The sequence below is a fragment of the Pocillopora verrucosa genome, chromosome 1, assembly GCF_036669915.1.
Source record: "Pocillopora verrucosa isolate sample1 chromosome 1, ASM3666991v2, whole genome shotgun sequence".
NCBI lineage: Eukaryota > Metazoa > Cnidaria > Anthozoa > Scleractinia > Pocilloporidae > Pocillopora > Pocillopora verrucosa.
Window position 1 is genome coordinate 19,681,254 of NC_089312.1, and position 16,285 is coordinate 19,697,538.

A 16,285-nucleotide genomic window follows, 5' to 3' on the forward strand; every position below is an offset into this window, starting at 1 on the left:
AATGTTGTCATGGTTTCTGTGGTAAACATCACGTAAACTTTGGAGTTCCGTGAACTCCATATTTGGCAAACTGAGCCCACGGGTGTTAGAAATTTGTTTTGAAAGAACGTATGTTTTTCTAATTTATGATTGTTAGAAATATTTTATTCCCTTGACATCCTTTCATTCTTTTGTACTTTTGTTGATCCGGAATATAGAAACATGGACGGGGAATGTCTCTCTGTCACTGTGGTAGACAGAGTAACAAAGCTCGACACTCTTGGTGGTTATGTTTTCTTGGTGTTTCTGGTGTGTCTTATCATTGGATTTATCCTCGGTCTTTTGTTAGCACGGTGCATTCTAAGGGAATTGGAGGTGAAGTTCCTCTTTCACTTGTTTTCGTAAGAATTGTTTGTTGGTGTGTACACGCATGGTTCATTCATTAAGTTTGTCTATTTGAGTTGTCTAACTGATACGTATAAGTATGTTTGCTTAAATTATCCTGCTTGTAGATATTTTTAGAAGGTTTCGAAGCTAAGGTAAATAAGACTGTTTGTTCCCATTATTTGGTACAACTTCATGTAAAAAAGTAAGATATATCATAGTGGTAATTATAGCAAGAAAATATGATGTAATCCTTGACCTATCACTTTGCCTATATTTGTGTCATCTCCCACTTAGTAATTGAGCTAATTGATTACTGTTATTATTTTACCTTTATTGCTACTGTCACCACCAGCGTTTTGTTAATTTTTTTCATTGTCATAATTACTGTTTTTACAATTTTCAAAAATATTATAGGCATTAAACTATGTGGGTAAGCTTCCTTTTTGAGCAACAATGTCACTTGATCTTGATTAAAGTTTTGCTAAAATTAATGTTTTAGTAGAAGTTGGACAAACTACAGAGGCACAACAACCTTTCTGATTGGCAAAACCTCTGTTCAATATGCCAAAAAACCCAAAGAAATTCTGAAAACAGTAGACTTCATTTGTTATTAGTTTTCAGGATATGAAGTACAAACTTTTCTTGTGTTTTGCCAACATCTCATGTAAAGCTTTTTACACCCTAACATCAGTATGTATATTCTCCATACTGTTATCCATACATTTCCTAAGGTGCTGACAAGGAGAATTTGTGTAACAATCAAGAGCTTCTTCAGTGGGTGATCATTTCCTTTATCCTTATGATCTTAAATGAACGATTCAGTAGTATAAATGAACAGAGAAACTAGATGCTGGTCACCCTTAGGTTAGGCTACCTTCAGTTACTGATGGAGAGTGGGGACTATTATTTTACTAGACTGTAATTTTTAGTTTCATTTGCATATCCCTTTGTTCTATTTATTTTAGTATAAGAATAATATAACAGAAAACACAAATTAGGTTTTTAATTTTTTAAATCATCTTGAACTGAAATTAGGTTTAAACTACAGCAAAAATGTGAATTCAAATATTACGCATAGTGTCTGACTTGCAGGTAAACTTAGGAAATAATGTATTACTCAGTATTGGGCTTGTGTTTGATGGCAGTATAATTCATCAGGGATCAAGAAATCTGTAGAGACACACTCTTAGATACATGTACTTAGTTACAGTCTGTACTTTTGATATTTAACCCTTAAGCTCCCAGAAGTGATTAACATGTACACTGTAACTTCTCCCTATTACATCCTTAGTCATTATTTAGCAAACAGGTAATGTCAGAATACTTAAACTTATCGGGTAGAAGTTGTTATCTTGATCTAAACACCAAATTCTCATAACCAATTAAAAAGGAAATGTGTTGCAGCAAGAGGAGAGAATTAACAATTAGATCTTGAGAGTTAAAGGGTTAATTAGCTCTGATTTTATTCATCATAGGAGCAATACTCCCAAAGGAGAAGTAAATCACAAACTGAAGCAATTCTTATTGAAGTAGAGAATGAAGTAAAAATACAAGAGGCATCTGGAAAGGCAAGTTCTTGTTATTTTGGTAAATACATGTAATTCATCTGTTTACTGCTCTGAGATTGGTTGGACTTTGTTGAAAGTGTCAAATCTTAGTGAAGCTACTAAATATTAACATAGACAGGGGTATGTGTGGAAAATATTTCTCGAAAAAATATTACTTGTAGTACTTATCATCTTCATCTTGTCTTTATTTTTGTATGTAGACTTCACCTGAAAATATACTATTCAAGGTTTATTTCACGGTAGATTTGGAGATTATGGGTGATACATATAATTCTCAGTAGTTAGAGTATGTATTGGCTATTTTGGTACACATTTGCATCTTTTTTGTCAAGTGGTATTTGATTTAGTTGAGTTAATGATGTTTTATGATACATATATTTTAATTTACCTGTTATGTATAAGATGTATGTAACAACTGCTCAGATTATGTCAAAGCAGCTATTTCCATTGTCTCTTAATCATTCCAAATAATGAGATTCCTGTAGCCCTATGTTTAATTACTTTTGTTCTGTAATAGAGCTCAGGATTCAACAAAATGTATTATAATGTCATTGACAAAAGAATTGTTTCTTGTCACATAACTAGAAAATGGGCAGTAACAGGATAGCTCCAATGCCTGTGCCAACCAAAAACACAGCTGATATAGCCATAGAGATGGAACCCACCCACCTTAGCACTGGCAGTCTTCATAGTCAATCAGCTTGGACAGGAGAACAAGACAGCAACAACTCAACAGTTGTTTATGCCTTGAGCAAATCTTCAGGGTAAATTCGTAATGTAGTTAGTTTATTCTCTAATATTTGATGATTTAACATAACACTCCTAAAGGTGGTTACATTGTAACCTCTCTGCAAAATCAAAGAATTTTGTGAGCAACAAAAGATAATGAAAATGCAAAAATCTATCACCTAGAGGGTATTTTCCTGATATAACACCAAATTTGTGGAACAAATGTTCACAGAAAGGTACGCAATGCAGCTTTAAGAGAAAATTAGTGATTAGATGTTGGAGTTAAAATGTTAACTGAATCTTTGACTGGCCAGAAGTTTTTTGAATATTAGACTACCCATGATAAGTGATATGACATTGACATCACAATGGGTTCCTATAGAATTCCCCTGTAGTTTGTAATTTTCGATTGATCATGGTTATCCTCTCCTTCCTGAAGTAAATAAAATGATCACGCTTGAAGGATGTATTATGATATTTTTTTATTAGAGAAGAAATGGAACTTGAAATTCAAAAACAAGATTTCAAGTCAATTGAGGAAATGGAAACTAATATCCGTCTACAGAAGAGTGAGGTGTGTTTGTTACAATATCTTTAGAGATCAGATAGTGACATAGTATGTTTGGTAACATAACGGTTTTTTATTTAATATATTGAACAAAATGTTGAGACTAAGAAGTGTTCTTAAGGTGACTAAAACAGAAATTATTGTTTTCCTTACTTTAACCCTCAACTCTCATGAGTGACCAAGACAAATTTTCTCCTTACAATATCAATACAATATAAAGTAGACCAGGGATGAGACAAGGAGATTATTAGTTGATCCAATACCAAAATCCTCTGAACTTACATCATAATAACTGTATGGCAGACACTAGGAGCCCAGTAATGGGCTTCTGCAGACATTAAATCAAATGCAAAACTAAAATCAATTGCAACTTAGCCACTTGCATAATCCTGATTACTTCAGGTGGTTTACTTGTGTTTACTTTGAGTTACCATGGGCTACTAATATTAATTTTCTTTCTTCTGATTTGCTGCTGAGATTTCAACTCTCGATAGAAAAGTACTCTTAAGAACAATCTAATCACTCAATTGTTTTTTTCATGATTTCTGCAGACATTCCTACAGTTGTTGAAGATGATTTTGAGTTTCTTGGTGAGCAAATCCAGAATAAGCGAAGGATTTCGAAGAGATTCTCTGGCCAAATATGAGCAGGTAACATGAACATCTCTATTTTTGTTATAAATGATTTTTCATGTATGTCAGTTTTTTTGAGGCGTTTGAATATATATTATGATCTTACTTAAGGGTGTTATGGTAATCTACAGTACACGTACATTGGTGGAAAGAGGGATGCAGAATTAAAGTTGCTTTTTGTTCTTAGATTGCTTTCTTGTAGACCTGCAACAGTCTTCTAATGGATTTGTGCCTCTTTTTTTGCAGGCGATTGAAGACATAGACAGGAATGCTAAGGAGGAGATGCAAGCTGAAGAACAGGTAGTCTATTAATTGAAATCAATCATCCAATCTTTGGTAGATTTTTGTTATTTAACCGCTTAGCCTTTTAAAAGATAGTTAATTAAAATTAATTTTCTCTTTTAAGTTCTGGTAGCTAATATAGAGTCAGAAAAAACTGAAAACATTCTGATCCTTTCACTTCAATTTGTGTGCATTGATGCTAACTCTTCTTCCAACTGGTTATTTTCTTTGGATCAAAATTCTCCTTATAATTTTTACAATGTACAAACCTTCTGTATGCATGGGTTTGATTCCATTGTTCACACAATCCATTTATTACTACCCTCAAGATAAGGTTAGCAGCTGTATATGTTTCTTACAACCACAAGAGGCTGACAGACAAGAATTCTAAATATACCATTCTCATTACAGTTCCTCTTCACTTTTTTCACTCACTACATTCATGACACCTCTATTTTTTGATTGAAATAACTGTAATCATAAGTACTTGTATTTTCATTGGTACTATTATTATTACTACTTAAAGCAAGATGATCAAGATGAATTTATTACAAGATAATTGTATGTCTTAATAGACATTTCTACATTCTAAATGTTACTTAAAAATTTCTTAATTAAGGAGCTTAGAACAACCATTGTGGATCCCATGAAGCTTGATCAAGCAATAGAGGGTCTTCATTCCAAGTACTCTAAGAGAATGGTGAGTGTCAATTTATTCCTCATCAGCTTTTGCTATGATATATTTTTTTGTATTTAATGTGATTTTGTGAAAGGGATTTGTATCTTCAAAAAGAATAACACATTTAACAGTGACCCAGGAAACTCTACTACTGCAAGTGTTGCCTCAGTCCACTTGAGTGCAAACAAACTTGGGGTGTGACAATTATTTTTTGGACATCAAATAAAATGAAATTTCAGCTTCATTCAATGAATATACGAGAGATATCAAACTCCTTAATGTGTGTTCTGTAACTTAACAGGCTACAGAGAGAATGGAACTACAGGAGAAACTGAGAACAGATCTGATGCAGGGCACTGAATTATCAGAACAAGAGGTGAGTTGGAGTTTGGTAAGAAGCAGTTACCTCAATTTAACATTGAGTAGACGAAGTTGAGCAAAACTTGACAGCTGGTTATGCTGATCAATGTTTCTAAAGCAGTTTTAGTTATTTGTATAACACATAAACTTTGTAGGATTGACAGATGTGCCATGTTGATACAGTTTTATAGTTGTTCCTGTGGCTTTTGTGAATTTCATGAGTTGTCCTGTGCCCATCGTTGCTCTCCTTTTTCTCCCCAGCCTTCTTGAATTCATTAATGGAGGTTTGACATTTTATATCAGACAGCTCATGATATTCCTCAGTGTGAAACTGAGATGACCACAACAGAATTCTAAGAGATTCCCCAAAATTAAATGTGAATCTCCTTGTAAAAGCTTTTTATACCAATAAATAAAGAAAATATCCCTTATATGTCAGATAGAGGATAAGGTGGACCATTAAGAAGTAAGGAATCCTTTTTTATAACAGGCAGAGCAGATTGTTGCCAAACTCATGATGAACATGGCTGCTGTTGACAAAAGGTTGGCTGAGGAAGCCAGTAGGCAGAATAAGGTATGCTACTAATACTTAGTAAGGCTTGAAACAGTGGGTAATTGATAAGAATTATATCCCCTTTGATAATCGTAACCATATTGTTTACCAATGACAGCCTTAGTACGCTCTACTGCTTCTCTTTTATTAAACATGGTCAAATGTCGTTTCGTTCACCAAAAGGGTTTACTGTCTATGAAACATATAAAAATGATTTTGTCGCTTTGATTTTTAAGTGATCAGTTTAGATCCAACAATAATATAGAACAAATGAACAAGCCATGTAAAAATAGGGAAAGAAACACTTTTCAAAACTGTAAAGGGGGTAAGTTTCTAAAGAAACTGTAGTGCTGTAAGAGCATAACAAGGTAATTTAGAATTATCAACTGAGTTGATAACGGAAGTTGGCCACCATAAAGAGTTTCAAAGCTGCCGTTTCACTCTGACGAAGGGCTAACGCTTGAAACGTTACCCTTAAAACTCTTTATGGTGGCCAATTGTACGTTATTAACTCAGTTGATAATACTAAATTAACTGGTCAAAACTGCCAAGGGTACGTGTTTTTCTTCCAGTTTTGATTCTTGACTACTTCGAGCTTCAAGCCACCAATTGCAGTTCAAGGTTTTAACGTCTGTACAGTTGTCTGTTAATGTATTTGCCAGTAAGTAGTGTATAAAATGGTCTTATCGATTACCCTTAGGTTTTACACGAAAGACTTGCACGAAGACAAGCACTTGCTCAACAAAGAGTTGCAGATAATCAACAGGTTTGTCATGACCACATTACTGGACATTTGTTTAACGCGGAACTTTCTCAGCGTTCAGATTTATTTATGTTATGATCTCAGTTTCGCTCTTATTTTTCCTCCTTTTTTCTATAAGAAATTTGAAAAGATTGAATCGGTTTTCAAGTTCACTGCTCCCTATACTAAATTTTTTCCCATACTTTTAAATTATTTACTTCTTCGAAGGAAAAAGAGGAATTTGACGAACGAATGAAACAGCCGCAGAAGAATTTAGACGTTTTGTGCAAAAGGGGAAAGCTCTCAACTGACCAGAAGGACAGGTAGGAGTAGTTTATAACAAGATAAAATTCGTATGCAGATATCTTTAATTGTAGAGTGGTCAAGTTTATCATGTCTTAACACTCGTCAAATAAATCTTAACATTCCTTATGAACAAAGTCAATACATGATCAAAAGCACTTCTACAAAAGACGTGAAAATCAAGTGTGGCAGCCGTACTTACCATGTTTTAACTTTATTTTGGAAATCCTTGCTTCATTCATTTTTGTTTTTTTCGTAACTTTGAGACTTTCGTTACTCTAGCTACACTCCCTACCCGGGATTATAGTGGCGCTATTTTCTGATTGGCTCAACGAACTTGTAATGATTTCACCGAGGATTTTCGCCGGAATAATGCTCCCTGAATATTCTGTGGACAAAGAAGTAACTTTCTGTTTATGTTTAATTCCAAGGATCATGGATGAATATGAACAAGATCTCAGAGTTTTAGAAGAGAAACATCAGCAAGGTTTGGAGAAAATAAACATAGTTATTGTAACTTCCACTTCAAACCAATGAATATCAAAACGATCTTCGCTGTAATGAACACTTCTTAGGATGTAGTGAAGATAAGGCTGGAAAAAATTCAGGCTTGTAGGAATTTGAACCCATGACCTCTGCGATACCAATCTAGTGCTTTACCAGCTTATGGTTAACAAGCCAACTGGGAGCTGTTCATTTTGTTGGCTCGTAATAAACCCATGAGGTGATAAACATCAAACCAGATTCTAAACCTTAGTCTCTTAAGGGCGTAACTACCTGTATGTACTTTACTTTCTACGTGAACGTTATGGAATGGTGTAGTGTTTTGACAAGGTCGACTCAATGTTATTTGAGTGAAAATAATTTCTCGGAAGAAACTATCCAACTACGTCGTCGGGAAATTGCAAAACTTTTTTATCAGCTACAAGTGGTAAAGGTGGATACTTTACAGAGGCGAATTTTGAAGAGTTAACTTTTCAAAATTATGCCTTGAATAAGAAAAGATTGCTTGGTTCTACACGGAAGCATGGACAACAAAAGTCAGTAATCTTAGGCTTTTCCTTTCATCATCAGCTGGTGTCGCTTTGGCTCAAGCTATCTTGACTGGAATACTACTACTACTGCTTATCAGTCATGCCTCTTTCGGTTTTATTTCATGAACCATGACAACGCATAACATGCCCAAAGACAGTTTGGACAACGCAGCATGATACTAAAATGCGGCAATTGATGACTTGTAACTAAAAAAAAAAACTTCCTTCCAATAACTACAAACTTGTAGATACTCATTCCTTTCTAAGGAATTTATGGATTACTTGAACACACCTTGAGCACTGAGCAGTATTCAGTAACTCTGCGTTATTGCAAGATCTTAAAAGATATCAGTTCCAGCACACGGTACTTCATAACCTCTGTTGGTTATTGCTTCTTGTCTCATCATCAATCTGTCTGGCAGAGGCGCGTTTGATGATTGTGATTTTTCAATGCCATCTTTTTGCAGCTATCCTGAAAAGCCAAAATGATTTAAACGAGAAGCTCAGAAGAAAGCGGGAGCAAAGAAGGAGAAAACTAGAAATGGAACAAGCTGCAGAAAAAGAGGATTTTGAAAGGAAGGTAAACAAGATGATCTTCTTCCTTTTTCGCTCTCTGGCCTTTTTCTTTTGTCTCTCTTCCTTGTCTTCTTCGCAGCCTTTCTGTTGTCTCGTCACCTCGTCACGCAACTTCCCTACAGGTCGTCATGTCACGCATAAAAGATGTGTGTCGTGATGTGTGACGTATTCGGACATTGGATACGAAAACGTCTTTTAGACTTGTTGAGCTTATTTTGCTATTATAACAGGCCAACCAGATGATCACTGACGGTAACATGACAGCTGAGGACTTCCTGGAGGCAAACCACAAACTTAGAGTGCAGCAGCAAGTTGCGCGTGAAGAAGAGGAGGACAGAGCTGATGAGTTCGAAGTGGAAGAACTGAACGTCCTCCGAGAGGTTGGTGTTCGTTACGAAACCGGTTGTGTGGGTACAATAAATACACCGAGTGTAAAAAAAATGAAGATTACTATGGTTGAAGAATAGTTTTCTCAATGTAATACGTGCTCGACGTGACTTGCAGTCGAGAACTTCCTGTGAACACTCTGAAATATCCCTGAATTTAAGCGCCTATTAAGATTCTGGACGAAAGTGGTGCGATATATTACGTATTAATATATCTCTTTCTGTAGTATATAGGCATACATAGAAAAATCGCACAGCTGAGTAACTATAGCGTGCCAGACTCTCTTTTAATAAAAAAGAGCAAAAATACGGACGCGCAGTAAAACAGCCGCGGTTAGGCGAAGAAAAATATGCAGTCGTTTCTTTGAAAACCGTCGTTTTTCGCCAATCTTTTTGCGTCGAATGACAGAGAGTCGGAAAAGCTAAGTAGGAACCTTTCTGACGAGTTAGACACCCTCCGCCAACTCGACGTAACTCTTGACATACTGACGTCACAACTTGCCGTTTGTGCCACTTGGCTCCGACTATTTGATTCAAACCGCACGCTCTAAATTTTTGTGAGAATAAGAACAAGGCATGTGACTGCCATATTTTCATTAATATTTCAAACAATAGAAACTGGAGGAAAAGCGACAGCGCAGTTTGAAAGAAAAAGAGGAAACGTTGTTTGAACAGATTAGAAACGAGGCGCATCTGTCTTCAAAGGAAGCTGAGAAATTGGTGAACAAGCACCTGGAAGAAGTCAACGAAGCAAACGGTTGGTAAAATACAATGATGTTTCTTAATAGTGAGAAAGAGCTAGCGACGCAGATGAAAGGGGAAACGAGTTTTAGTGTTACAAAGGTTGTAAGGCAATGTCATGATATTCTGGAAAAGGCCGAAATTTCCTTTCAACTACAGAAATAAGGAAAAGTGGTACTTTGAAGAAATCTCTGAGTCTCTTGGAAATATTCCAGCCTCATACATTTTATTTATTTATGTATTATTTATGTATTTTTTGTTATTACTAGGTTATCCGTAGAACTGAAGGTTTCACACGCACAGTTATTGACTCTTTGCTTCACGCTCTTGTTGTTACTGGTGTTGTTGTTGTTGATTAATACCATGCAATTTCTAATATCGTACCACCAGTTTTGCTGGACGCGAGAATAAGGTGTCTCATCTGAATATCTGTAACTGAAAAAATACCCAAATTTTATAGAGTTAGTCTTAATTTACTTTGTCTCCCAACTGTGTTTTCCTATTGCATCTTTAGAAAGGAAAAACCGTGAGCGTGAGAGGCAACGAGCTGTGATTCAAGAGAAACTGGAAGAAAGGAAAAAGAGATGGGAGAGGGATTTAGAACGACAGCAGGCTGAACAGAACCAGTTGGTTGCAGAGCAAGAGAAAGCCATAAAACAAGTGTTAAATACCCAAGCAGGACTCGCGGAAGAGTACGTACAAACAGAGAAATTAAGAAAAGAACTTTACACTTGATGTGAAATGTTAATTTAGCTTTAAAACTGATTAGGAGCTGCTTCGATATTTAATAATTGTAGGTTCGGTTGAAACGTTTCACCGTGTACCTTTCAACACCACTGCAAGCGATAGAGCACAGAGAATTGACATCAGGAAATGTATGCCCGTATTAATTTTGGTAGTTTCAGTAATAGTGGTCAACACGAAGGAACGGACTTTTTTGAGAAACACTTAAAAATATACTCCAACACTAATTGTCCACATCCACAACGGAAAGGTTTTCTTAAAATTCCCTTAACATAATGGTTTAGAGAAGAATATAGCTACGTGGACTGGTCGATACAGAGTCGATTTTATAGGCGGATCTACACTCGATCAAATCAACAGCGATGAAGTTTAGCGTTAATATCATGTAACGTCAATTTAATTTCCTATGAGAAGACAATATCAGTTGCAGTAAGACAAGGATACAATGCATACACTCGATCCCATTCTAGCATGTACTTTGTTCTTTCGGTTTTTCCTCTCGTACCCACCTTCTTTGCCAAAGCTCATTGATATCTCCCTGTTGTTCAATCTATTTTTTCTTTTCTAACTTCTATATTTAGTATTTCCCACAAAGATTAACATGTTCCATGTGCCCCTCTAGAGGTGACAGGGAAGAAAGAGAAGTTTGCTATCGTAGTAACTATCAATCTCTTTGCTCCCACAGATTACGTAAACAAGTAATGCTAGAACACGAGCAGAACATGATAGCGCTGAATGATCATTTACAGATGACGAGACTGAGACAACAGAAAAGGTTTGTCTAATAATCTATCGGAAAGAATGAAACGGATTTTGATGAGATGGCAAATCAGGAGTTTTCCTCACGCATTCTGAAGACGAATATACCTTATGTAGCCTTACTTGGATGGATTCCATTCCGTTTCTGTCTCATTCCTTTAGATGGAGCAAATTTGCTTGTTCTTACTTACTAATGAAACTGTGCCATGCATGATCGTTGGATTATTTTTCGTTGAAAAAATTATTTCAGAATTTTCGGTGAAAATTGGTCTAAGTTTGAATAAAAAAAAAATTCAGCAGTTCACTATAGAGCAGTTTTCAAGTGAATGTCTGATAAGGCTATCTAGGATTGTTTTGGTTTTGCTTAATTCGCTCTGTGATTGGTCCAATAAATTCGCGCCACCCTCTCAACCAATTAGATTCAAACCTTAAACCAATCGTGATTTGATCACTTGCGTTTTGGCGCGTTTCATGCAGTTTGCCTATTTTTACTTTGAGTTCTCATTGTCGACTTTTCTTAAATGGCTATTGTGATTACTTTGGTTTTGGTTTCTCGAAACTCAACTGAAAACTCCTCTGTACAAATAACAAATTGGCAAGAATATGAAAACCTAAAGAGAATAAGGTAAGTAACGATGGAGAGGACTAGCACGTACAACAAATGACAAACTTGAAAATTTCAAGTTTATAGCAAACTGTAAGTTAGCGTAGTATTGTAACGGGAAAAAGAGTGTACCTATATGAACTGCAGAAGCTAGTGACTCTCTTGTCCATTTGTTTCTTTCCTGCAGATTGGAACAGCGCCTGGCAACACGACGAGCCAGGTTAGCTGAAATGAGGCAACAGATGGAGGTGGAGCGAAAAGAACACGGTGTCAACGATCCAGAAGCCATGAAGAATCTTGCAAGAGTTCAGGTTGGATTTTCACATCACCCTACCAAGTAATACTGCTTTAATCTTCCTTTGGAATTGCTGTGATTCGGATGTCAAATCGTGTATATATATACTTTTTTTCATGTAGAACATTGAATATCAAGCTGAGGTGAAGAAAATCGAGGCTGAACATCAGACGGCTTTAGAAGAATTGAGAAGGTGCATCGAAAATGCAAGCCTTGAATTTCGTTGATGTTTGACGTCATGTTTTCTTAAGTAATAAAGTCTGGGTCCAAAACAAAGACAATTTGTCAATAATCATTTGAAATTTTTGTCATTTACAGACGTTTAGCGGCCGAGACAGAGGAAGCTTTAAGCGAACAAGACGAGAGACTTGGTAAAATCCTGGGCAAACTGCAGGTGAGCTGATTACAAATATTCGTCTTTGAGTCGTTCTTTCCACCGTTTATTTTTCCCTCTTCCATCTGTGTGCCATTCCAATACACAGCACTGGAAAAGGCGCATTTGGATGTGTCCAACCCTCCATAATCCCACCCATTCGTTATTTCTTACATTTCTGAACCAAATGCTTAGCAAGCCCTCAAAAGCAACGCGTGTCGCACGTAATCCAAGATTACATTGGTTCGCTTCACTACCCTCTTTGATTGGTTTATAAAACTCGCGCCACCCACCCAACCAACCAATCAGATGTAAAACTAAAACCAGTCGCGCCTTGAGCTTTAGGTAGTTTGCTTAATTCTACTTTGAGCCGGTTGTCACTGGCTCCTTTTTATTTTATCTTCCTACTGATTGACCTTTGTGATTGATCTCTGTGGTTTTGGTTTTACGACCCTTCCTCATGTAACATTAAAAAAAAAATTCATCAGCATCTTCTCTTGTGTGCTTCACTTGAAGGTTGCAGTAGCAAGGCGGGAAGAGATCATTAAAAAGCAAGACGAAGCTATCCGTTCCCTGGAGGTAATAAATCAATTAGTTCTAAGGTCAGAGCAATTATTTAGTTTACCTATCACAGGAGCCATCCAGCTGGAAACTTCTGGCCCCAAATATTTCAGGACTGAACATAACTTTATAACAGAAGGAAAATCCACATAAAAATAAAATAAAGTTTCAGTTGCCCGTGATTTTTCAAAACATTCCAAAGGCGCGTTTAATTGAAAGTGGCGGTTTTTCCGTGAGAGTAAATTTTTTATATTCTTTTGTTTTTCACAGAAAAAGCTGGTAGAGAACATGACGAGAGAAGGCACGTTAGCTGATGCACAGACAGATAAGATTTTGAAACAACATCAGAAACAAGTGGACAAGTTGAATACACAGATAGATATGTAAGAATGAAACATTCAACCTTGGCTTTCGATAAGCTGGATTTTGTTTCTTAGGACTGACTTAGAGGATCAAGCTAAGGGAAAAAGCTATAGTTCCATTGGAGACACATACTGAAGCATAAACAAACCGTCAATTACTTGCAAGACAGAAGAAATAATCAAGAAAGAAACATGTTTTTATAAATTTTTCTTTTGCTATTAATGATATTTTCTGTGTTTCAATTTTTCTATTAACTTGTAGGGAGAAGGAAAAACAGATGCAAAAGATTCGAGAGAAAATTGCAGCAAAGCAACAAAAGAAAGCGAGGTAAAAATTTTGTACGCTACCATTTGCCCATGTTACTTTGCAGAAACCAGGAATTATTAATAATTAATGTTAAGGTGTCCTACCTCTTACTTCATATTTGGCAATGGCCCGACCTCTTCTGATTTGGTGTCCTTTAGCAAAACAAAACTCTTTACCCGTGTTCTGTTCATCTCGACTTACCCGTATACTTTATAGCTATTACTTACATCACAAAACTCCACTCTACAACAAACTTCACCGTAAACAGATTTGGAAATCCACGGTTATCTTTCAGAGCTTTGGAAGCGAAACTTTATCAAGAGAAAGAAGACCAAAAGAGTAAAGCTGCTCAGTAAGTTCCAACTATTTATGTCATTTTTCCATTTAATTTATTGCTTATCGAGGTATTTCTAGTGTTAGCCTTTTACAATCGCGCTTGAGTATCGTTTTGACGCCGACGAAACAAATCATGATTGCGGCGTGTTTTATTCAACTTAATTCTCATATTGCTTTCTTTGCAGATCTGCGGGAACCAAGATAATCACACTTTTAGCAGAGCAGCGCCACAGGAGAGAAATGGAGGTACGTCTTACGACTGTCTCTCACTCATTCTTTTTTATGATCTTGGTTTCTCTCTGTAATCGTTTCCTTGTCTCACTTACTCAGGACCTAGAGCGTGAAATGCAGTTGGACCTTGCGCGTCAATTGGAAGAGATCAATAAAGAAATGGACGAACAACTCTTGGCGGACTTGCAGGTTTGATGACTATTTTTTATATACTAAGCTGAATTACGCACGCATTTTGATTGGTTCTTACTCAATCTTTTAACCCCTGAGAGTGACTAGCATCTAATTTCTCCCAACAGTATAACCCCTGCATCACGCAGTAAGGTCATGAGAATAAAGGAAACGATCGCTAACTAAATATTCTCTTGATTGATAAACAAATTCTCCTTGTCAACACCCTAGGAAATGCATAGAAACAGTAGGGAGAATATGCATACTGATGTTAGAGTGTAAAGGGTTAAGATCTATTGAAGGACAGACGCATAGTTGACGTCGCTATTCACAAGTTTCTGCTTTATTATTATATGAAACACATAGATTCCATTTTTCCGTGGGTCTGTACAGTCTAAGCTTAAGAAGGTATTTACTTACAAATGCGCAATTTTTTATTTACCTGTAGGAAGAAGAGAGGAAGTTTATTGCGACTTTAGCAGAGAATAGTGCAGCAACTGAAGAAGAATTGCTTGAAACAATCAAGAACTCTGCGTCAGGTAAGAAAACCCTCTTGCGGTCTTAATTGCTTTTTTTGGTTATTAACCTAGAAATAAGGTACGTGGATACTACGTAGTGAACCAAACTTAGTCTTATCAATGTACCCAGTTTTTCCACTAGTTGGATAATGGCCAATAGTTAAGCCATGCATACATGGGCCATACACACAGTGCTTCTCTCAGCATCCCCACTTTGTATTAGAAATTGTGTCAGCAAATCGTCGGAAGATTTGACAAATTGTGCACGCTAAGAGGTATGGGGTGTGGGGTAACTTATGAAGGACGAGCATCCCACTTAAGGAGAGTATCAATACCTCCCGTCTCTTCGTGCTTTGGAAGCTGAAATTAAGTCCAGCGGCGCGTGTTATTTGGGTTTTACGCAAAACCCTTGTCTTTTATCCCTACGGGAAGTTAGATTCTTCGTTGTATATAAATGGTTTGAAAATCCACAGTCTGGTGTGAAGTCAACAGTAGCATCATCTTAAACCATACAATAAGTGTCAAATAACCCTTTTACTGTTTTACGTTTTGACAGAAGTTGGAATGGACTCTAAGCTGACAAAGAGTATCGCGAAAGACGTTCGTAAACGAGTGAGAAGCGCCCGAACTCCTGCTCCAGATGTATGACCAGTCACTTGGCCTCGTGACCTAATTTGTTACTGCAACTGGGTTTACTGATCTCTTTTGAGTTGAATATGACATCACTTGATTTTGCATGTTGTGTGTCAAACTTAAGAATACATGAAGAGAAACTCTCACTGAGTTTTGATACTAGTTTTGGATTTCGTTGGTTTTATGGTTTTGCTTACTTTGCTCCGAGATAGTTCGAGGAAACTCTTACCAAACTAACGCAAACACGACTTGGTAAGTCTCATTTCCCGTTAGTTCACCGTCAAATGTAGCAAGTTCGACTCACCTCACCAGGACCTCTCACCACTACCGACCACAATCCTTCTCAGGACCACACTCACGCGGACGATCAAAATATACCATCACATAAATTTTCCTTATGGTCTCAAGATTTGTGTCATTCAAATTGCTCCCAAATTAATAACTTACGTATTTAGTTCATCAATTTGATTCTCGAAAAAGTATAACCAAGCAAACGCAACGACCAATCAGAACACAAATTTACAACATTAGTAGCCAGTAAGAAATTAAAGCAAACGCAGGTAGACGCGAAAGAAACTGAATATTTAAAGCATGCATTATTAGATGCAAATATTTATTAAGTTTTCCGATTTGAGGAAAATATTGTTATTACCATAGGACCAACTTGTTTTGAAAGAGTTTGTTACCATTAAACGAATGAGATCAGTTAGATCCTCTACTTGTGGCAGTTTTATTTGTCAGATCACCCCTCATCTAACTTCACTTTGCCTCGATTATCTTCTTTTTCCGTATATACTCATTTCATTCCAAAGTTTGGGTCTGTAATCCTTCCTTCTAAGTGCTACACACTTATTAGAAAATACTTTAGAGAA

The 16,285-nt window shown here is 36.5% G+C and overlaps 1 protein-coding gene across 1 annotated transcript; it reads left to right on the top strand.

Moving 5' to 3' along the window:
* Window positions 1-62: 62 nt before the first annotated feature.
* Window positions 63-16,129, top strand: LOC131788782 (trichohyalin-like). The gene is made up of 29 exons (XM_059105874.2): window positions 63-108; window positions 198-354; window positions 1,842-1,934; window positions 2,520-2,698; window positions 3,153-3,237; window positions 3,783-3,881; window positions 4,110-4,163; window positions 4,765-4,845; window positions 5,126-5,200; window positions 5,675-5,758; window positions 6,438-6,503; window positions 6,708-6,802; window positions 7,214-7,269; window positions 8,284-8,396; window positions 8,623-8,772; window positions 9,394-9,535; window positions 10,034-10,211; window positions 10,949-11,038; window positions 11,814-11,937; window positions 12,044-12,114; window positions 12,240-12,315; window positions 12,811-12,873; window positions 13,126-13,238; window positions 13,480-13,545; window positions 13,820-13,876; window positions 14,046-14,106; window positions 14,191-14,280; window positions 14,711-14,801; window positions 15,337-16,129. Exons 2-29 carry the CDS (start codon window positions 202-204, stop codon window positions 15,426-15,428), a joined length of 2,697 nt encoding a protein of 898 aa, XP_058961857.2. The 5' UTR covers window positions 63-108; window positions 198-201; the 3' UTR covers window positions 15,429-16,129.
* Window positions 16,130-16,285: the final 156 nt, after the last annotated feature.

Bases quoted from the DNA above. Each gene is read 5' to 3' on its own strand.
- LOC131788782 (XM_059105874.2), top strand. From the start codon at position 202: ATGGACGGGGAATGTCTCTCTGTCACTGTGGTAGACAGAGTAACAAAG. The intron at 6,504-6,707 runs GTTTGTCATGAC...ACTTCTTCGAAG, and splicing joins GAGTTGCAGATAATCAACAG to GAAAAAGAGGAATTTGACGA. The intron at 9,536-10,033 runs GTTGGTAAAATA...TTGCATCTTTAG, and splicing joins AGAAGTCAACGAAGCAAACG to AAAGGAAAAACCGTGAGCGT.